The following is a 23,886-nucleotide window of genomic DNA, read 5'->3' on the forward strand; positions in this document are numbered from 1 at the left end:
AAAACTGAAAATGCTGTTTTTGTAAGCTAATAACACCTCTGGAGTGATTTACAAGACATCTCGTGGATGTCAGCGTGCACGCACATCACACGCAGTCGAAGGTAACTTTCGGTCTTTTCAAAAGTTCATGTATGCGCACACGCACGCCCTCCTGCAGCTGCTGTTAAAGGGTACATGCTCATACGGCTGAGGGCATTCAGCATTAAATGGTAAATGGGACTGCATTTATGAGGTCTGTTAGAAAAGTATCAGACCTTTTTATTCTTTGCAAAAACCTGATGGATTTGAATCACGCGTGCTTGCATGAGCAAACCTTGAACCTTCGTGCGCTTGCGTGAACTTTTTCACACCTGTCGATTGCATCATTTTGTGGTAAGCAGCCTTTGTGTGAGGACATGTGCAGTGCACTCTGCGGATTTTCATTTCAAGGAAAAAGACGGAACGACTGGAGCAGCGCCGCATCAAATGTTGCCAGAAACTGGGCGACAGCCAGGTGGAAACCATTTGGATGATTCAGACGGCTTTTTGTGACTTTTCAGTCGTGTGACTATCTGAGAAATTGTGGAAGAGGTGGGCATGTCACAGCATGTCCTGTGAGACTTCAACACAGAGGCGCTTTTGTGTCGCCGTCAGCAGCAGCATGAATTTCACCTCCACTCTTTTCATGGCCAAATCTTCTGTCACAGTGGAATGTACCGAAAAAGTGCTGATGTCCACCTCTTCCGCAATTTCTCGGATAGTCACACGACTGTCCCGCATCACCACAGCGTTCACTTTGGAAATGATCTGGTCATTTCAGCATGTTGATGGCCGACCGGAGCGCGGCTCGCTCTCCACCGTTGTGCGGCCGTCTTTAAACCTGTTGTACCGCTCCTTAATCTGTGTGATGCCCATAGGATCGTCATCAAAAGCCGTCTGAATCTTCTGAATGGTTTCCACCAGAAATGAGTCCGACTTACTGCCGAGCACCCGAACACAGCTCTCTCTTTGTGAGTACAGAGATCTGAAGCCATCTGAATCTTCCGAATGGTTTCCACCTGGCTGTCGCCCAGTTTCTGGCAAAATTTGATGCGATGCTGCTCCAGTCGTTCCGTCTTTTTCCTTGAAATGAAAATCCGCCGAGCGCACTGCACACGTCCCACACAAAGGCTGCTTACCAGGAAATGACGCAATCGACAGGCGTGAAAAAGTTCAGGCATGCACACGAAGGTTCAAGGTTTGCTCATGCAAGTACACGTGATTCAAATCCAACAGGTTTTTGCAAAAAATAAAAGGTCCGATACTTTTCTAACAGACCTCATATATAATGCTTTTCCATCTACATCAGACGCTCAAAGCGCTTTACAATTATGCCTCACATTCACAGAAACACCCTCACACATCGATGTCAGGGTGCTGCCATGCAAGGCGCTCACTACACATCGGAAGCAACTTGGGTATTAAGGCTCTTGCCCAAAAGGCTCTTAGTGATTTTCTGGTCAGGCTGAGGTTTGAACCGAGGATCCTCTGGTCTCAAGCCCAACGCTTAACCACTAGGTCATCACCTCCCACCAGAGTGCATTGTGTTATATTCTTATTTTTGTGAGTGTGTCTTTGAATTGGCCTTATCTAAACCTTCACTTTGCTTCTGTGTCCTGTTTTTTTTTTTTCTTCCTCTAGGTGACCACCCATCTCTTAAATCTTGGTTTGACCGTGTGGGTGGTATGCACAGTTGTCAGAAAGCGCTGCAGGGAAAAGGCTTGCAGACCATGAAGAGCTACATGCAGAGGCAGCCTCCCCCTCAGAGCAGCCATTGCAGAGACGCACAGCTGTGCACCAACAACCCTGCTGAGGTATGAGCCAGGTCACCAGGATCACTCTGTAGCCTCTGTCACACTTGCGATGACACAAGTGTGTCCTTTGTTAATGTTCCATCCCGCCATTTTGTATGAACAAAAGAAGGAGCAACTGATGCATATAAGTTGATCAGCGTTTCTGTCTGCTCCTGACCTAGGAACAAATATGGAACACTTCTATGCGGGGGGGGGGGTTCATAGATAGCAACACTGCTTCTGATCAACTGTCATGTGTCACATTTCATACAATTTAGACCTGACCTGCTGACTTTCCAAGTTGCTTTTCTCTGTATCTTTCGCTCATGAACATAACGCAACACAATTGTCACAGCTTACTGATTTTTTTTTTTTTACGTCAATTTATTTATGAATCTGCACAGTCCCACAAAAACCAATGATAACTAATGATTATTTTCATAATCTGTTACACTTAAGATTATTTTCTCTAGTAACTGATTCATTGTTAGGTCCATTCAGAACTCAGAATGGTGAAAAATATCTGTCAGTGTTATCCAGACCAAAAGGTGATGCCTTGTTATGCCCACAAATCAGCTTGCTGCCAGATAGGAGTCAAGAAAGACGAGCCAGAAATTGTTCACATAATGCTGAAATCAGAAAATTAGGACATATAAAAAAATGAAGTAAAACGATTCATCGGTTCTAGTTGCCGATTAAGGTCATAGTCAATTACTAATCCTTAATCTTCTGTAATTCCAGCTGTAGTGAAGTGAGTAAAGTGTGAATGTCAAATCTCAGTTATGATGAAGTTAGATTACAGGTGATTTTACCTCATTCTTAGCTCACCCTGACCAAAGGTCCAGTGAGCTTATGCCGTGGGTTGTCTGCCCATCTGCATCATCATCAGTGTTGGCATGTGTAAACATCTTCTTCTCTGAAACTGCTGGACCAATGAAGCTGAAACTTGGTGTGCATGTTCCTACCCATGAGGACACCAAAGTTTGTTTGAGGTGTTCAGATTTGATTTCAGATATGGCCGCCATGGCATTTATGTAGCACTTGAGCTAAAATTTGCTACATGGGGTAGCAGTGGCGGTTTTTGATATGACCCATGCGGGCAGTTGCCCTGGGCGGCATTTATGGAGGGGTGGCACCGTGGGGACCAGCACTTGGGGAAAAAAACATCATGTCCACTGCAAAATGTGTAGAATTTGCAAATTGGCGCCCCCTGTAGGCAGCTGCAGGCGCCCCTGCTGACTGAAGCAGGGGTGAAAGAAGAGGGAAGAGCATGCCGTGCCTGGACTGTTCACCTCTAGGTTTCTCTAATGGGATGGACAAGTGTGGGGTTCATGGGCTAAAGTCAGTTACACCTCAACATTCTTCCAAAGTCTGGGGTCCCCTGCTGCCGGAAAAGCGGTTGAAGATGAGTATGAGTATGCCCTGCCGCACACGGAGAGGATTCAGCTTTATCCCGAGCTGGGCGCAGCCGAATTCTCTCCGTGTGCGCCAGGAAATCATGGACAGGCACTCTCCTCCCATCTCTTCCGCTTTGGCTCCGTCCACTTAGGACACAGCACAGAATCAGAACTGTGAGCCACATTTCTCTGCAGAGCACACAGCAAACGAGGCAGGCAGCCAGTTTATGAAATAAAAGGCATTTGAAAGCAGACAGACAGGGTGTAAGAACGGGTTTGAATCTGCCCATTTGTGGAAAAACATTTGCAAAAGGGACAGCCTGCTTATTTGTAAAGAGGGCTTAGAACTGATGCTGTGTTCACATTACAAGCTGAAGTGACTGAATCTGACCCTTTTTTGTGTGCCTGCAACAGTGGGTTTTTACAATAATTTTCCAGCAGCTGACAACTCTTTTTGTTGTCACATACACTGACAAAATAATAATAATGATAATAAAATTTAAAATTAAGTTTATCATAATTCACTGGTTTATTTAAAGGAGAAAAAGAATCACATTTGATTTCATTGGCATGGGAGCGCTAGGAACATTTCAGTTTAGATTTTTGTTTGTTCCACCGATGAAGATCAAAAATTGGGAGGAAAAAAAGTGAAACACTACATCATCAAATTTCTGTCAAACCTAATGCCGCGTTCACACCGGATGACACATGACACCACAAATTCGCATCCCTCGTCTGGCGATGGATGCGCCACCATCACCCAGTGTGTCGCTCTGCTTTTGCTGGGAAAATTCACCCCTATGCGTCATCAAATAGGAGGAACTTCCATTCCACTCGCTGTCAAGTCAACATGGTGAACCTTGATCACAGGGAGCGAATTGCTGTGCTCTATTTGTTGTGGAAAGCTGACAATGTCGCCAGTGGCACCGTCACTGGGTTCACAACATCCTCGTGAGATGTTCCCAATTTGGGGAGTTTCATTATTTGCTGCAGGAGCTGCATCTGGATAACGGCCACTTTCAGCGGTACTTCCACCTCTCCAGGACCCAGTTTGAGGACCTCCTGTCCCTTTCGTGCGTGCACATGTGAACAATTAAAAAAAAAAACTGGCTGCCGCTGCTGCTGTGGTGCTGCTGCTTGCTCTCCCCTCAAACTCTGTCATAATTGTGTTATAAACCAGTCACCATTTGTTTTATTATACATCTGTGTAGTTAATAAAATAATCTTCACGGGCGATCCGTTTGTGCACGTGCGTGGAAAAAAAAAAACTGGCTGCTGCCGCTGCTGTGGTGCTGCTGCTCGCTCTCCCCTCAAACTCTGTCATAATTGTGAAATAAAGGACAAAAGGGACATCATAAGTCCTGCTCACAGGCTGGCTGCCAGAGACAGGACATGTCCACATCAAGTACAACCCCTGGCAAAAATTATGGAATCACCGGCCTCAGAGGATGCTCATTCAGTTGTTTAATTTTGTAGAAAAAAAGCAGATCACAGACATGACACAAAACTAAAGCCATTTCAAATGGCAACTTTCTGGCTTTAAGAAACACTATAAGAAATCAAGAAAAAAATTGTGGCAGTCAGTAACGGTTACTTTTTTAGACCAAGCAGAGGGAAAAAAATATGGACTCACTCAATTCTGAGGAATAAATTATGGAATCACCCTGTAAATTTTCATCCCCAAAACTAACACCTGCATCAAATCAGATCTGCTCGTTAGTCTGCATCTAAAAAGGAGTGATCACACCTTGGAGTGCTGTTGCACCAAGTGGACTGACATGAATCATGTCTCCAACACGAGAGATGTCAGTTGAAAGACGGTAAATCATCACGCAATGTTGCAAAAGATGTTGGTTGTTCACAGTCAGCTGTGTCTAAACTCTGGACCAAATACAAACAACATGGGAAGGTTGTTAAAGGCAAACATACTGGTAGACCAAGGAAGACATCAAAGCGTCAAGAAAGAAAACTTAAAGCAATATGTCTCAAAAATCGAAAATGCACAACAAAACAAATGAGGAAAGAATGGGAGGAAACTGGAGTCAACATCTGTGACCGAACTGTAAGAAACCGCCTAAAGGAAATGGGATTTACATACAGAAAAGCTAAACGAAAGCCATCATTAACACCTAAACAGAAAAAAACAAGGTTACAATGGGCTAAGGAAAAGCAATCGTGGACTGTGGATGACTGGATGAAAGTCATATTCAGTGATGAATCTCGAATCTGCATTGGGCAAGGTGATGATGCTGGAACTTTTGTTTGGTGCCGTTCCAGTGAGATTTATAAAGATGACTGCCTGAAGAGAACATGTAAATGTCCACAGTCATTGATGATATGGGGCTGCATGTCAGGTAAAGGCACTGGGGAGATGGCTGTCATTACATCATCAATAAATGCACAAGTTTACGTTGATATTTTGGACACTTTTCTTATCCCATCAATGGAAAGGATGTTTGGGGATGATGAAATCATTTTTCAAGATGATAATGCATCTTGCCATAGAGCAAAAACTGTAAAAACATTCCTTGCAAAAAGACACATAGGGTCAATGTCATGGCCTGCAAATAGTCCGGATCTTAATCCAATTGAAAATCTTTGGTGGAAGTTGAAGAAAATGGTCCATGACAAGGCTCCAACCTGCAAAGCTGATCTGGCACCAGCAATCAGAGAAAGTTGGAGCCAGATTGATGAAGAGTACTGTTTGTCACTCATTAAGTCCAAGCCTCAGAGACTGCAAGCTGTTATAAAAGCCAGAGGTGGTGCAACAAAATACTAGTGATGTGTTGGAGCGTTCTTTTGTTTTTCATGATTCCATAATTTATTCCTCAGAATTGAGTGATTCCATAATTTTTTCCCTCTGCTTGGTCTAAAAAACTAACCGTTACTGACTGCCACAATTTTTTTTTCCTGATTTCTTATAGTGTTTCTTAAATCCAGAAAGTTGCCATTTGAAATGACTTTAGTTTTGTGTCATGTCTGTGATCTGCTTTTTTTTCTACAAAATTAAACAACTGAATGAACATCCTCCGAGGCCGGTGATTCCATAATTTTTGCCAGGGGTTGTATAAACTCCAGACATCTCACGTAGATATGACTAAAATTCACACAGTGCTTTAGATCACTTTTCTGTTTGTTGTTGCATTGCAAATGACCTTAGTTTCCTCAACTTTGTGAGTGCACAAAGGCAATATCTTGTGTTTTTAATGGAACAGGTACAGTACTTAAATGTTTCTGGGAACTGCTAAAACATTTGTGTATAATTGTATTCATTTAGTGTGATGAAGGAGAGCGTGTAGTGTCAGAAGAAGAGATGGAGGCAGCTGCTCTTACCTGGAGTAAAGCTTTGAATGCCAGATCCACAGACAGACAACATCCCATGTAAGTAAATAATTTGGCAAAAAACAGACCATCTTAATCAGGCCATTGTATGTTCAATGATCTACTTGTAGGACAATAACCACTCAGTAGTAGTTTTGAGTATGTGGAGCTGTAACGTTCAGAAATCTGAATGTGAGGATATGGATTCTTCAAAATGGTTGTCACATAGCAAAATTAAAATTACCCTTACCCCCCCAGTTTGCCTCAGGATGGTGTACGAAATGTCCTGGTGACCAGCGCCTTGCCTTATGTCAACAACGTCCCACACCTAGGCAACATCATTGGCTGTGTCCTGAGTGCTGATGTATTCTCCAGGTAGTGCTTTATTCTTATCAACTTGCAAAATGTTCTTGTTCTAATACTGCAGTTTCCAGACTTTAAGTCAGGGTTTTTTGTTTTGTTTTGTTTTTTACTCATTTTGCTGGTCCTGCAACTTATTTTTCAAAGTGAGTTGTATGTCAGAAATATACTGCATTATTATCTGCGGTTACAAAAGGATGCCTTCTACACATGTAACAAAGGAGCACGTCTCCTGTACACTGAACTGAATGAGGAGTAGTGGCTGGTTCTTAAAGAAATGTGACTTGTTTGCAGCAGCAATGGAGAAGGTGGATTAGGCTAAGGTAAGGCTAACTGTATAATCTGTCATTGTAAAAAGTTTATTTACATTTACTGAGGTAAACAAAATATGCTTAGGTCAGCATTGAAGTGGTCCATGGTGTCATTATGTAATGACATGTAGTGACTATGTAGTGACATGTAGTGGTGACATGAAGCATTTTACTCTGTGTTCTTTTTGCTTCAGCCAGTAACAACAATTAGTCTGTTAGCTTCTATTTACTAATGTGGTCTTTGCCCTATAAACAACTTATTGCAGTGAAAATATGACCCTCAGAGCATCTAAAAATAGAGCCTATGTTGTAATTGTGCAGCATTCCTCTTTATTAACGGTGCAGTTACACCTCCATGCCCAGGTAATTGCTAAGATGATGAATACAAATATATGCCCCTGGGGTTTCTTATTGAATGAAACAGTAGCACCATGTTTAAAAAATAAATGCGACTTAGAAACCGATATGACTTAAATGTTTGCCTCCCCCCCCCAAAAAAAATTCCTTTCATCATGACTTATTTTTGACAGATGCTGCTCATACTCTGGTGCAGCATAATCTACAACCCCTGGCAAAAATTGTGGAATCACCGGCCTCAGAGGATGTTCATTCAGTTGTTTAATTTTGTAGAAAAAAAGCAGATCACAGACATGACACAAAACTAAAGTCATTTCAAATGGCAACTTTCTGGCTTTAAGAAACACTATAAGAAATCAAGAAAAAAAGATTGTGGCAGTCAGTAACGGTTACTTTTTTAGACCAAGCAGAGGAAAAAAATATGGAATCACTCAATTCTGAGGAAACAATTATGGAATCACCCTGTAAATTTTCATCCCCCAAATTAACACCTGCATCAAATCAGATCTGCTCATTGACATTGACCCTATGCCATGACATTGACCCTATGTGTCTTTTTGCAAGGAATGTTTTTGCTCTATGGCAAGATGCATTATCATCTTGAAAAATGATTTCATCATCCCCAAACATCCTTTCAATTGTCCAAAATATCAACATAAACTTGTGCATTTATTGATGATGTAATGACAGCCATCTCCCCAGTGCCTTTACCTGACATGCAGCCCCATATCATCAATGACTGTGGAAATTTACATGTTCTCTTCAGGCAGTCATCTTATAAATCTCATTGGAAAGGCACCAAACAAAAGTTCCAGCATCATCACCTTGCCCAATGCAGATTCGAGATTCATCACTGAATATGACTTTCATCCAGTCATCCACAGTCCACAATTGCTTTTCCTTAGCCCATTGTAAACTTGTTTTTTTCTGTTTAGGTGTTAATGATGCCGTTCGTTTAGCTTTTCTGTATGTAAATCCCATTTCCTTTAGGCGGTTTCTTACAGTTCGGTCACAGACATTGACTCCAGTTTCCTCCCATTTGTTCCTCATTTGTTTTGTTGTACATTTTTCGATTTTTGAGACATATTGCTTTAAGTTTTCTGTCTTGATGCTTTGATGTCTTCCTTGGTCTACCAGTATGTTTGCCTTTAACAACCTTCCCATGTTGTTTGTATTTGGTCCAGAGTTAGACACAGCTGACTGTGAACAACCAACATCTTTTGCAACATTGCGTGATGATTTACTCTCTAAGAGATTGATAATCCTCTCCTTTGTTTCAATTGACATCTCTCGTGTTGGAGCCATGATTCATGTCAGTCCACTTTGTGCAACAGCTCTCCAAGGTGTGTTCACTCCTTTTTAGATGCAGACTAACGAGCAGATCTGATACGATGCAGGTGTTAATTTGGGGGATGAAAATTTACAGGGTGATTCCATAATTTTTTCCTCAGAATTGAGTGATTCCATATTTTTTTCCTCTGCTTGGTCTAAAAAAGTAACTGTTACTGACTGCCACAATCTTTTTTTCTTGATTTCTTATAGTGTTTCTTAAAGCCAGAAAGTTGCCATTTGAAATGACTTTAGTTTTGTGTCATGTCTGTGATCTGCTTTTTTTTTCTACAAAATTAAACAACTGAATGAGCATCCTCTGAGGCTGGTGATTCCATAATTTTTGCCAGGGGTTGTAGAAAATACAGTACTCAGTTGTGCTACACATGGTCTTACAAAATATATCTGAATAATTCTGAACAAGTTATCAACTACTTGCACAAGCGCATATCTGTATAAATTTGCATGTACTGTGTGTGCACATCTATAATCTAACCAAAGAAATTCACCGTTGCAGTCGATGACATCAGTCATTTTCTTATTTTCAAGTGTCATTATTCCAAATATTGGTTAGTCATTCACACTTTAACTCTCCATCTGTCTTTCTCCATTTCTTTTTGTTTCTCTTTCACATATCTGTCTTGCGATTGCTCCTTCTTATTAACTCATCTATCTACCCTTCTGAGGTATGGACGTCTGCGAGACTGGAACCTGCTCTTTGTCTGCGGCACAGATGAATATGGCACGGCCACAGAGAATAAGGCCAGAGAAGAGGGCTTAACACCACAGCAGATCTGCGACAAGTACCACACTGTTCACTCCATCATCTACAAGTGGTTCCAGATTGACTTTGATTTTTTTGGCAGAACCACCACAGAGAGGCAGACTGAGTAAGTCAAGACAAAGTAATAAGTTGTAGTTGACCTGTTCAGGGACAAATGTGGGGAGCCCGCAAAATTCATGATGATGATAATTAAAATAACTACAATAAATACTATATATGTGAAATGATAGATTTGGCTTTTATTTAAAAGAAAAGAAAATCCAAGGAAGTTCTAATCAGTTTTCAGGTCTAGCTGTAATATATCCTTCTGAGACTACTCTGCTATTGTTTGAAACTGTAAATTTGTTTGTTTGTGATAGCAGTAATGTTTATTATAGATTTAATGTGTACAGTGATTATTCCACTAATTTACAGATAGCATTGTGGATTTATAGCCCCATCAGCTATTAATTCTATGGTACGTATTCCTGCAATTAGTTAAAAAGTAAACATTAATGCTTGAAATACAGTACTTGAGTGTTCATTGTTTGTCATATATATATATATATATATATATATATATATATATATACAGAATAAATGTTCAATTTAAATTTTGACTATGCTGCTATCAACAACTGATTTTAAAGGGGATTTCTGGCATTTTTCAACCTGGGCTGTATTTAGAGATATGTTTTGGGTTATTCTTTCACTTGGGACAAATTACATTTAATCAGTTCTGCAATGAGTGGCTTGTTCTGTTGTAAATTAAAGAACAAGCTTCTCATGGACAGTCTACTTGTAATGACTATGGAGAGCACCACTGCTAAAATGCTAGGAGGCCATGGTAAGCAGCTAATTGTTCATTAAAAAAAAAAAACAGTTCTTTGCAGTTTAAATAAACATTCATGTTTTCCACCATAGAGATTCTATTCATGCTACTAGACATTTCCAGTGACATGTTTGCCTTTTTAGTGGTGCCAATAAGCAGTTTACAGTGCTCTTGAGTTCTGTACTACAGTATTGTTTAGCTTGCCCCTTACAAAAACATTATGTAGCTGTTTAGTCCATGCCAGTATTAGCATTCTAAGTCAGTACTGTTGTAAAATTGTTTTTGTGCAAAGTGAAAAGATGGACCCAAAAAAACTTCTAAAAATGGAGCCCAGGATGTTAAAGAAAATGCATGTGTTCCCCCTTTAGTGAACTGACAGTTACTAACTTTATTACCCCCCCCCAACTATTTACATTGTACAGTAATAATTCTCAAACTGTTAGAATGGCCTTAGCAGTGGGCCACCTGTCTGAGTCTGGTGTGCTTAAGGTTTCTTCATTATCATCAGAGGGAGTTTTTCCTTCTTTCACTGTCACCTGTGTGCTTGCTCTAGAGGTTGGTAAGGTTAGACTTTACTTGTATGAAGCGCCTTGAGGCAGCTTTGTTGTGATTTGGCACTATATAACATGTAATAAATTGAAAATTAAACACTTCTAAAACATTTTAGCAGTGTTTACTTAAATAAAATGTAACTTTATTTAGGACTAAGTCTTTTTTAATAAAGCCAAAGGTTGGAAGTTTGATTTTATTTTATTTATGCTGGGTGTACCGTTTTAAACCTGAATACACTGTCATGTTGCTGAGTCAGTTCTAAGGGATGTCTAAAAGTACCATAATAAAATGGTTGAGAAGCCTGTCAGTGTGATGTGTAATAGTCTTTTTGGTGTTCAGGTGAACACATTTGTTATTTATTCAAGATAACCCGTGTTCTTCTCTGACGTACAGGCTTACTTTGAGAAATGAAAAAGAAACCAGCATAAACAGAAAACTTCAAGCAATGCATGTTGTTTGACAAAAGAACACGGTCTCCAACCTTGTTACTGAATTCATGAAATCTAGTTTGGATGTTGGATGTGGTTAAATTGAAGTTTTATCAACCTTACATTTGCAAAGTCATTATCTAAAATGTTCTATTTTCTATATTGCTGTAATGATCTAGAATAGCCACCTATTTATTAGTGAACTTGACATTTGGAACATTAAAATGTGCCTGTAGTGAAGGTCTGATTTTTGCCACATAGGCTAAACATGTTTGTACTGAAAGAGAGATCTTTCCTTTGCAAACCCAGAAGAACTTCTCAATCATCTCTGTTCTTTCAGGATAGCCCAGGATATTTTCTGGCGACTCCACGAGCGTAGCTTTCTCATTGAAGACACAGTAGAGCAACTGCGGTGTGAGAACTGCCATCGCTTTCTGGCTGACCGCTTTGTAGAAGGCATATGTCCACATTGCAACTACCCAGAAGCTCGTGGCGATCAGTGTGACAAGTGCGGACGTCTCATCAATGCTGTAGAGCTCAGGGTAAGTTCGGAGGGGCTATGATGTTGAGGAAACATGATAATGTACCAACTGCTTTGTTGCTTTATTGTGTTGCAAATTTGCTAATATGGTAAATGATGTTTTGTGCATTGTGATAATTTTCCACTTTTGCTTACCTTCATTTAGAACAGGGGTGATGTGATCATTAAGTACAGGCAGGTTGCCAATATTTTCTGTGCAGAAGCTCAAAGCAACCAAAGCCCTCATCTCAATGCAACACTTGATGTGTCAAGATTACATTTATGATGCAACCATAATCTTAATCTTATATCAAATACAATCATGAATCATTTTAAGATGCTATTAGAAAAGTGTCTTCCTTTGCCCCATAGCTGTTTTCCCATCTGATGCTGAAATATGATTGTAGAATTTATCTCTTTTGTTACTCATAGAGGCCGCTATTGAAATGTGGCTTTTCCTGTGACGTTTTGATGTTTTCTTTCATGCTCCTTTGGCATCGTGTATGAATGTTCCACTTATGAGTACATTCAGAGTTCATTGATCATTGTTCATAGCTGTCCCATCATCTCAGCAAAATCCTCAGTGTTTATTCAATTTACATGGTGTTAAAATTAACTCTCTTCCCCAGTTTATAAAATTTTCACTGGTGTTACATGCCAGATTAAGTGTTTGTATCTACAATACCTGAGGTCAATTGCAGGAGTTTTAATGAGGAAGTAAGTAGACATTGGAATGAAAAAGTAAACAAACACTTTGTTTTAGCTTTCATAGTGGTGCGTGTGGGAAATTTTGAATTTCTGTGTCTGATATCTTTTGTTGGCTTCCTGACGTTTAGTCAAGACAACCGGACTTCTTGTTTCGCCGGTATTTTGCCACTCATTCAAATGTTTCCCATTTAAATGCAAAGTCCAGTTGCCTCAGCTAAACTTCAAGAAGTTTCTGATCTTCACCTGGATGACTGAGCACCTACACAGTTATTGCTTCTGGTGCCTTTTCAGAACCAATATAACAATTAATATGTCATATTTCACCTGTAAGTTACAATAATGTTGTTGTTATTAGAATTAGAATGTACTTTATACAGTATTTACTTGCCTCACTCTTGTCATTTAAAAATGACTACTCCAAAACCCTGGGAACCTGCAGTCACATTTTCACTATTTCTGGAGGTGCATGAATGAAAAGGTTTTAAACATATTTCTGCACAGCCTGAATGTGAAATATTTAATTATGACCTAAACTAAACCAGAGCATATTCACTAACGGCTTTAATCACAAGCACATCTGACATCAAGCGCACTTTATTGCATCAATATTGATGGAGTGAACCTGATACCAAAGGTTTTTTTTTTTTTTACGTTTGAAAACTTTACTGAAGATTTATGTCCAACATTAACATATTTTAAAATGTACTGATCAAGACCTGAGTACAGTCTGTCTTTTTAAGATACGAGTGCATGCAAATTCTCAGTCTAATGACTTTGAGCATTAAAAATAAAAGATTGATGAGTTAAAAATCAACTTGGAAATATTTGGCTCTGAGGTTTAAATACTTCAGTTTTTGTTGCACAGGATCCCCAGTGTAAAATCTGCAGACAAACACCAGTCATCCGCTCAGCCAAACATCTTTTTCTGGATCTGCCAAAGGTATATCCTTCACACTGCACTTTTCCCAAATCCATTGTATATTTATTTATTGACATTTAACATGGACTGAATCAGTCATAGTGTATGTATTGATCATATAATCATCCATGTTGAGTGAAAGGTACAACTACAGTAATCTCACATGTTCTCTCTTTCTTTCACAGTTGGAGAGTCGGTTGGAGCAGTGGCTGGACAACTCGACCAGTGCAGGTGACTGGACAGCAAATGCCAAACAGATCACTCGTTCTTGGCTGAGAGATGGGCTCAAACCCCGCTGCATCACCAGAGATCTTCAGTGGGGAACACCAGTACCTCACCCTGACTTTAAAGACAAGGTTATAAAGTTGTTGTTTCATCTCTCAGCTGCCTCTGGTTGTTAAGGGTCACTGCAGCGGATCCAGTCCAGATCCGCATCAGGATTTAGCACATGTTTTTGCACCGGATGCTCCTCCTCCAGTTCTACATGGAGAAACACACGCAACCCCTAGGCCTTACACGTGGTCTCCCAGCTAAGTGGCCTGGAGATCACTTAGCTGGGAGACCACTCAAGTCTTGAGCTGATGAAAGCATGAATAGCTTTTTCAAGGTCCGAACGGCTAAGAAAAAGTTTGACCTTTCTTAACGGATGCAATTGGGGGAAAAAAAGCTAGATTTGACTACTGTGTCAGTTTGTCAAATTTAAAAACACTCAAAATATAACTTAACAGCGGCACGTGACGCTGCCGATGTGTTGATGACGACGGTTTAAATAAATAATGCAGGGTCACTGACACTGCACTGCTCCAACATAATGCTGATTTTTTTTTTTTTTTTTTTTTTTTTTTTTTCCTCTAACCTTTTCTTGACATTTATCCTTATTTTCTGTTCTTCTGGCTGAATGACAAAAGTCATATGTACTATTGTAATGAACATGAATCTGTTTGGGTCACTGGGCAACTTCATTCAGGTTTTGTTTTTATTTTCAGTTTATTTTGTGCTGATTCTTTCATATTGATGATTTTCACCCATATTCTCTTTCTATACTGCATAATGTAGCGAATGTTAACGACTGTCTTGATGTTCCTGCAGGTGTTCTACGTGTGGTTTGATGCACCAATTGGTTATCTGTCTATTACTGCCAGCTATACTGACAAATGGGAAAAGTGGTGGAAGAATCCACAGCAGGTACTGGTCCCTCCATAAACAGTACAAGCTTGCCACAGATTACTTGCTTTTGTAGTTTCTATTAAGTAGTCTAGATTATTATTTTACTTGCATCACCTAAAGGCAGAGCAGGTTTAGGACCTGCTGAAATCAGTGTTGGCACCTCTCTGTGCAGCTATGTGATCGCCGACGGAATCAGTGTTGGCTGCTTTTTGATGATAATGGGCAGCAGGTGGGCACGTTTCTGAACCCTTGTGTACATTGTATATATTGATATACAAAGGCTTTGTATATCAAGGTCAAACTTAGTGCATGAAGTCATGTCACCAAAACATCAGACATGGTCAAAATTGGGTGCAATCCAATTCTAATTTTTGCCACTATTAGCAGTCTTTGAAACTTGTGTGTGAGAATGCCATAAGGTCTCCATGGATTATGAACAAACTCTGTTTGCTTCTTACCCTGTGTGCTGCTATACAATGCTGCTGGAGCCTCAGTTTCCCTGAGGGAGTCTCCCAAGGGATCATTAAGTTCCATGTAATCTAAATCTGCTATTGTAGATTATTCCTTGCACAAGTTCAAATTTGGTTCAGCCAAACAGGAGAGTTGATTTGGTTGAAGGCAAAAATGATTTATATATATGCAGTAGTGTTCAGAATAATAGTAGTGCTATGTGACTAAAAAGATTAATCCAGGTTTTAAGTATATTTCTTATTGTTACATGGGAAACAAGGTACCAGTAGATTCAGTAGATTCTCACAAATCCAACAAGACCAAGTATTCATGATATGCACACTCTTACGGCTATGAAATTGGGCTATTAGTAAAAAAAAAGTAGAAAAGGGGGTGTTCACAGTAATAGTAGCATCTGCTGTTGACGCTACAAACTCAAAACTATTATGTTCAAACTGCTTTTTTAGCAATGCTGTGAATCACTAAACTAGTATTTAGTTGTATAACCACAGTTTTTCATGATTTCTTCATATCTGTGAGGCATTAATTTTGTTGGTTTGGAACCAAGAGCTTGCTCGTTTGCTAGTGTGCTTGGGGTCATTGTCTTGGTGAAACACCCATTTCAAGGGCATGTCCTCTTCAGCATAAGGCAGTGTGACCCAAGTATTTTGACATATCCAAACTGATCCATGATACCTGGTATGCGATATATAGGCCCAACACCATAGTAGGAGAAACATGCCCATATCATGATGCTTGCACCACCATGCTTCACTGTCTTCACTGTGAACTGTGGCTTGAGTTTGGGGGTCGTCTCACAAACTGTCTGCGGCCCTTGGACCCAAAAAGAACAATTTTACTCTCGTCAGTCCACAAAATATTCCTCCATTTCTCTTTAGGCCAGTTGATGTGTTCTTTGGCAAATTGTAACCTCTTCTGCACATCTTTTATTTAACAGAGGGACTTTGTGGGGGATTCTTGCAAATTACTTAGCTTCACACATGCGTCTTCTAACTGTCACAGCACTTACAGGTAACTCCAGACTGTCTTTGATCATCCTGGAGCTGATCAGTGGGTGAGCCTTTGCCATTCCGGTTATTCTTCTATCCACTGTGATGGTTGTTTTCTGTTTTCTTCCACATGTCTCTGGGTTTTTTTTTGTCCATTGTAAAGCATTGGAGATCACTATAGATGAACAGCCTATAATTTTTTGCACCTGCGTATAGGTTTTCCCCTCTCCAGTCAACTTTTTAATCAAACTACGCTGTTCTTCTGAACAGTGTCTTGAACGTCCCATTTTCCTCAGGCTTTCAAAGAGAAAAGCATGTTCAACAGGTGCTGGCTTCATCCTTAAATAGGGGACACCTGATTCACACCTGTTTGTTCCACAAAATTGACGAACTCACTGACTGAATGCCACACTACTATTATTGTGAACACCCCCTTTTCTACTGTTTTTTACTAAAGCCCAATTTCATACGAGTAGCCTTAAGAGTGTGCATATCATGAATGCTTGGTCTTGTTGGATTTGTGAGAATCTACTGAATCTACTGGTACCTTTGGAAGGACACCAGAAATCCATCACACCAAATCCAGAGGAAGAGTCTGCTTCAGGTCATTTTATTACATTTGTAATTTTATTTTAATTTCTTGAGTAGAAATATAGTATCAGTCAAAATGCTTATTCTACCAATTGTGAAAATCAGGAAAGAAAAAAAATTATCATCTGGATCCAAATCTAACGTGCAAAATTTTATGCCAATACTTATCATACAGATTTTTTATGTAACATACAACATACATACAATTATGTATGTAACATACAATACATAACAAACAAACAGCCATAACATACAATTTATGTATGTTATGATGTTGTGGAAAAACTGAGTTTTTATCTCATTCATTTTCATGTGGAAATAATTCAATTGTAAGGTGTTTTTTAAAAGGTGTAAAATACAACATTCACACTGGTTTTTATTTTATGTTGCCATCTTCTTTGATCACACCGACTCATGTCATCTGCCCTCGTCTAAAACCCTCAGAGCTTGTGTTGTCTGACCGTGATGGTTTGTGTTCGTTAAGAGAGATCCAGATGGGGGTTGGGGTGGCTGATAAGTCCTCTTTGAACTGGATGATCTAATATGATGTCATCTTCACTTTGCTCTTTTGTCTCTGTACCACCAGGTGGAGCTGTACAACTTCATGGCTAAGGACAATGTTCCGTTCCACAGTGTGGTGTTCCCCTGCTCCCTACTGGGAGCTGAGGACAACTACACTCTGGTCAGCCACCTAATTGCCACTGGTAAGCTTTGACTGACTGACTATTAAATTAAAATCCTGACATAAACATGACACCGGATACAAAAATGGTAAATGGAGACTAACAAAACAAACGTCAATGATCATGTTCACACTGGAAGTGAAGTACTTTGGTCACTTCAACAGTTTTGGCAGTAACTTTGCACTGCTTGTGCTTTGCTATTCCCTCAGAATATCTTAATTATGAGGACACAAAGTTCTCAAAGAGTCGTGGTGTTGGTGTGTTTGGCGATATGGCAAAGGACACGGGTATCCCGTCTGATGTGTGGCGTTTCTACCTGCTGTACGTGCGACCAGAGAACCAGGATTCAGCCTTCTCCTGGGCTGATATGGCTCTGAAGAACAATTCTGAGTTGCTCAACAATCTGGGCAACTTCATCAACAGGTTGGTTTTTGGCATTAGAGCTAATTCATGCAATTACAAGAAAATAAGTTCCTCATTCGATAGTAAAAGGACTAAGGGTGGTGTCTCACTGTCAGTTTCTGATACCAGATTGTGGACATTTTTGACATAAAAGAACCTGATACCCAATCGCTGCCTGACGTCAGATGGTGGTCAAAGTAATATTGTCGAACATTATTAGCGATAGATTTACAAAAAAATAATAAAAAATGCTTAAAAAAAACATGTTTCATGGTGATCCAGAACAGTGAAGAGTCAGATGTATTTAGTGCAGAGCGGCAGTGTTTTCTGCAAAACCAGGTGACTGTGGACATCCAGGTACAACATGCAGTAATCTGGATTTACAGTTCCTCTCCTTCTGATTCTTCTCTGCAATGTAAATCTCATGAAAAGCATGCCATGCTCTTCAACAGAAGACAGTTTTGAGATGTAAACTGAGACATTTTGGCTTTGTAGAAAAGTGTTGGAATAATGCAGGCGTAGCATTGTGGGCATATGATGCACACAGACACTTGTGTAAGGGGACTCGTCCATACTCAGGTATATTGGACAGTAACTGGTAATAGTCAGCGATCATCAGTTGTAAGCAGCAATATAATACACAAATAATGAATGTTTGAGTTCAGTGGTACAAATATTTCATGTTCCAGCTTTCACCAAATTAAATATTTGTACCATTGAAAGAATGTAAAAACATTCATTTTCTTGTTTTATATAACGGCTAAAATAGATCCTTGTCATTTGATATTTTATTAATTTATAAACAACAGAAAAGGGACTTACATTTTGGTGTTCCACTGCTGCTAAAGTCCAACACAAACTTTAAATAGGAGTCCAAATTGTGACGTGTAGTCTGGTGATGCTGTGCACTGACTTTGTGCTTCCAAGAAAAAAAAAAAGACTTCTTGTAACACACACACACACACAAACCAAATCCACTCCGCTGTAAGCAGTCTGCGTGCATGAAGAGCTGTTCATATGAAAAGCTGACATTTTTGGGTAGACTGAGGAACTAGCACCGTCAGTTAGCGCAATTAAATCGTCGTCGCTTGTGTAGTTGTCCCGCGTGCGCGTAGTCCACACAAAAGGGACGCGCTTGTGCGCACGTGTACTACCAAAAAAAAGGACTGTATATTTCCCCAGTGCAGCAAAAAAAAAAAAACAGAAATTAGTCCAACTTTTCATTCTAACTTCCTGCTAACAGCCTCCAGGCGGCTTACGTTGCAACACAAATGGGAAGAATAATCCATGTTATGTGACGTACAAAGCACCAATCAAATGACAAGGATCCACTCAGCCATTATATAATATACAGACAATGAATGTTTATGACTTCAGTGTTACATATATTTCATGAGGTGAAAGATGGAATGATACGTTCCAGCTTTCACCGAATTAAATATTAAACGCTGCCCACCAGTGTGGGCAGTGTTTAGCTAAACTTGCGGAGTTTGTTTTGCTGACTGATGACGATTTGGAGGAGCACACACACGCACGCACGCACGGGCGGGCACACACAAAACAAATCCACTGAGCTGTAAGCCGTCTGGAGTAATGAAGAGCTGTTAGAATGAAAAGCTGGCGTAATCTCTGATGTTTTTTTTTTTTCGCTGCACTGAGGAGGTACACAGTCTTTTTGAAGTACATGAAGTTGGTGCAAGGCATTGCGGATAACATCATCCAGATTATTTCTGGACTCCTGTTTAAAGTTCGTGTTGGATTGTTGATGTCAGAGCAGCAGTGATGCACCAAAACTGGACAAGACCGCCCGAGCAAGAGTGGGGAACCATCCCACGGAGACCACGGCCCCCAATCTCCCAGCAGCCGTCGCCCCCCAGCGCATCCCCCACACCCGACCGCCACCACCCACCCCCCCAACGGGCCACGGGACCACAGCAGAACCGATGAGGCAGACCCCCACCCCAGAGCCCCAGACATCCACAGCCATTCGAGGCCAACCCCAAATGCCACACTCACCCTACCTACCAACCCCACCATACCCCACTGCCCTGCAAACCCATCCCCAACACCCGACCACAAAACTCTATGAACCCTATAATGTGCTACTTACAACCCAATATGATGTGCGTGCAGTACTAACCTGGTGAAGTGCATTAAAAGGGTGTGACGTGAGGCCCAACCCCAAGCAGCAGGTGGAAGGAGAGGCGCGGCGCAGGGAACGGGCCACATACACCGGGCCCCAAGCCCAACACCAGATTTGGCAGAGGCGCCTGGGAAACCACGAGACGGGAGGAGGTGGGCAGCCCCGGAGGAGTACCGGAGGCCCAGGGAGGAACAAGCCAACAGGGGGGACGGGGCCAGGGAGCTGCAGATGGACGGGCCACCCCGCCCGGAGGTCCCGAACCAGGGAAGGTGCAAGATGGGACCCCGGAGCGGCAGGGGCAGCCAAGGAGCCAAAGAGAGACAGGTGGGCCCCACAAACCCGGAGGGAGAGGCCGGGGCACGGGGAGCCTCATACACCCGAGCCCCGGGGAGAGGCACCACCCCCAACCCACCAATGGCAGAGCAGACAAACCCAACTGAAAAGGAACGATGCCCGCCCAGTTTTCCCCCCGGCACTGGGGCCCCCACCGATGGGCCGGCCAGCACCCCCCAAGGCACAGAGGCGTGCCAACGCCTTTTCTTTTTTTGAAGTACACAAAGTCAGTGCAGTGATGCACCAAAATATAAATCCCTTTTCTTTTGTTTATAAATGAATCAAATGACAAGGATCTATTTTAGCCGTTATATAAAACAAATAATGAATGTTTTTACATTCTTTCAATGGAATGAATATTTAATTTGGTGAAAGCTGGAACAGACCATTCAACTTGGCTTCACCATGTTGAATGCTCTGTTCCAGCGTTCACCTCATGAAATATTTGTACCATTGAACTCATAAACATTCATGGTTTGTATAATAAACAAGAAAAAAGGGAATTACATTTTGGTGTGGTGCTTTGACATCAACAAATCCAGAATTCAAGTCCAGAATTGTTCTCAGTCAACTTGGAAAAACAGGTAGTCCATGATACTTCAAAAAAAAAAAAAAAAAGACTGGTGTACTACTTCAGTCCAGTGAAAAATCACGTCAGAAATTTGTCCAGGTTTTCACCCTAACAGCTCTTTGTTCCTCCAGATGTTTTATGGCATAGTGGATTTTTTTGTTTGTTAGAAGAATTAGCACTGTCAATTAGCTCATTCAAATCGTCTGTCAGCAAAACAAACTCTGCCATGCTTAGCTCAATGCTGCCCCCACTAGTGTGTGTGTGGGTGGGGTTCGCAGCGTGCAATGGTACAAAACGTATGGAACCAAATTTGCACGGTAAATGGAATCAGATGCACGCTAAATGCAACGCAACACAAATGGACGAATAATCTATGTCACGTAACATACAAAGCAACAATCAAATGACAAGAACTCACTCAGCCGTTATATAATGGTTGATATGAATTTTGCCTGCTATTTTAATAAATCCAGCCCACTTTCCTCAATTTTGGAAACAGGACACAAAATCAATAGTGGGAGACTGCTGTAACTGCACTGAAAAGGACATTTGTCACATTTTATGTGTACGCTTTACCCCCAAATTAAAATTGACATGTAGTCAAAGTGTGAACTTATCTGAGTTTTATTTATGTATTACTCTGAGAAAAGTCTTATATCAGTAGCTACCCTTGTTTTTTTAAAATTTGTTGGGGATGGTGTAATTTAGCCCCAATTACATTGCCTCAAATTATTTTTAAAATACCAGGGTTAAATCCTACATCAAAGATTTCTCACAGCAGCATTTTTTTTTCTAAAGTACCTTGATCTTGAAATTGGTCTCGGGCAGCAACGTTGATGCTTAATTGGTTCAAAAATATCTTGTGGATTGCAATCGCCTAAAGGTGTTAGAGGTAGAAAATATTCTGCCTTCCAAAAGAAGTTCTGCCCTTGCCTGCATCCAGTCCCTTTATCACTCCGTTATTTACCTGAAACTCTCCACCATGTGTCACCTTTTGCCCACTAAACATTCAGTGTTTAAAGGTGATTAAAGATTAATTTCACAAACAATCGTCTTGAGAAACTAGCAAAATGAGAATGTAATATTACTGTGCAGCAAACATTTTTTGGACTGAAAGATCGTCTTTTCCTCTGGCAGTGTTTTTTTTTTTTTTTTTTTTTTTTTTTTTAATGCTGTGATGGGGGGCTGGGGATGCTGGCTGTTTCAGCCTTATTAAAAATGCTAAAATAAATTCAGAATGCAGCTCGAGCTGAGCTCATGCTCGCACGTCAGGATTACAGTTGTGAGTAAATTGACGTTTCTGTCAGAGCTTCTGGTTGCTGCAGACCTTCTATGGCTGAGAGATGTGTAAAATATAAAACAGTGTGTTGCATCAGACATGACAAAACTTTCTCACTCTGAGCAACCGTCCTCGTGTACACACCAAATTCATTTCATGAAAAAATTACTCGCTGCAGACATGGCTAAGAGTAAAAAGCAACAAAATAGCTGTGAAGAGACTCAGTGCCGTGCACTGTAGTATTTCTACACCCTACCGTAAAACTGCATTACATTCGACAGCTAAATCTGGAATTTATGAATGATTAACAAATCAAGGAGCGTGTCCTTCCTTCACTTTTGTACTCACTGCACTTTCTCTTAATTCCCACATTTTTTTTTCTTTTTGTCTCTTTGCTTTCAGAGCAGGCATGTTTGTCACCAAGTTTTTTGATGGTTGTGTGCCTGCGATGGTGCTACAGCGAGATGATAAGAAGCTCCTGGCTGTGGTGGGCTGGGAGCTGCAGCAGTACATCCAGCTCTTGGACAAAGTCAGGTAAGACCCTTTACTGTAAAAACACCTCCACTCAGCCATTCATCACATGACATAGACAGAAATGTGTCCGTTTATCTGAAGTGACCATTGAGAATTATAATTATGCTCTCCTGTTCATCAGGTGATATAGAAAACAAGAAGATATTATGTTTAAATTGGTTAATGTGCTATGTGGGGTATTATATTTTATGGCACATTGCAGTTGCATAATTTACCTACATTTAACAATGGATGCTGTGCATTTTCTGCAATTGTTACACACTTTTTAAAATGTTCCATCAGAATCCGTGATGCTCTGAAACACATCCTCAACATTTCGCGCCATGGCAACCAGTATATTCAGGTCAATGAACCCTGGAAGAAGATCAAGGGAAATGATGCAGAAATGTGAGTTGACCTGATCAGCTGTACGGTATCTTTGTGATTCTGAACTCATCAGCATTTCTCCTATAATAATACAGGCCTGGCAGGCCGCTAGGCCAACAAGAACTACCCACCAGGCTACAAATACTTTTTTTTAATAACAAAAAGTAATACGGATGAAATGCCAAATATTCACTGGTTTGGTGCATCTCCAGCACTGAAGCTGTGATGATCACACCTCTGCTTTGTTTTCTGTTCTGCTACACTCTACACAGGAATGAAATTCCTGTATAAAACCTTTTTCATAAATGTGACTCGAAATAAAGGACTCTTGCCCTGCACACCTGTTTATGCCTTTACGATCATTAATTAACCCCCACCATCCGCCTCATTTTGGCTTGTCATTATCTCACAAATAAAAAGTTAAATTTCCCATCGATGGGATATACAGGGTTAGAAGGGGTTAAACATAGCTGTATATTTGTTAAAAATGTAAGACTGTGTAACAATCATATATTTAAGTTTATCATTCAAATTTTAACTTTCAGGAACAGATTTGAAATTGAAAATAGAGGGCATATAGTGTAAAATCAGGCTTTTTTTTTATCTACCCTTTGAGTCTGGTCTGCTTGAAGTTTCTTCCTCAGAGGGAGTTTTTCCTTACCACTGTTGCTCTGGGGGTTAGTAAGGTTAGACCTTACTTGTGTGAAGCGCCTTGAGGCAACTCTGTTGTGATTTGGCGCTATATAAAT

General features: G+C 40.6%; 1 protein-coding gene across 2 annotated transcripts in view; it reads left to right on the forward strand.

The window, feature by feature from the left end:
- mars1 (methionyl-tRNA synthetase 1) overlaps positions 1-23,886 on the forward strand; it is a 56,160-nt gene that overhangs the window by 28,224 nt on the left and 4,050 nt on the right. For both annotated transcript variants that reach the window (XM_034166132.1, XM_034166134.1), the window contains exons 6-17: positions 1,660-1,832; positions 6,486-6,589; positions 6,788-6,904; positions 9,573-9,776; positions 11,802-12,003; positions 13,555-13,629; positions 13,794-13,964; positions 14,698-14,793; positions 17,413-17,530; positions 17,719-17,932; positions 22,640-22,771; positions 23,054-23,158. In XM_034166132.1, coding sequence (XP_034022023.1) covers positions 1,660-1,832; positions 6,486-6,589; positions 6,788-6,904; positions 9,573-9,776; positions 11,802-12,003; positions 13,555-13,629; positions 13,794-13,964; positions 14,698-14,793; positions 17,413-17,530; positions 17,719-17,932; positions 22,640-22,771; positions 23,054-23,158 — 1,711 coding nt within the window. The remainder of the gene's footprint in view (positions 1-1,659; positions 1,833-6,485; positions 6,590-6,787; positions 6,905-9,572; positions 9,777-11,801; positions 12,004-13,554; positions 13,630-13,793; positions 13,965-14,697; positions 14,794-17,412; positions 17,531-17,718; positions 17,933-22,639; positions 22,772-23,053; positions 23,159-23,886) is intronic.

The sequence above is a fragment of the Thalassophryne amazonica genome, chromosome 3 (genome assembly GCF_902500255.1).
Source record: "Thalassophryne amazonica chromosome 3, fThaAma1.1, whole genome shotgun sequence".
Taxonomy (NCBI): Eukaryota; Metazoa; Chordata; class Actinopteri; order Batrachoidiformes; family Batrachoididae; genus Thalassophryne; species Thalassophryne amazonica.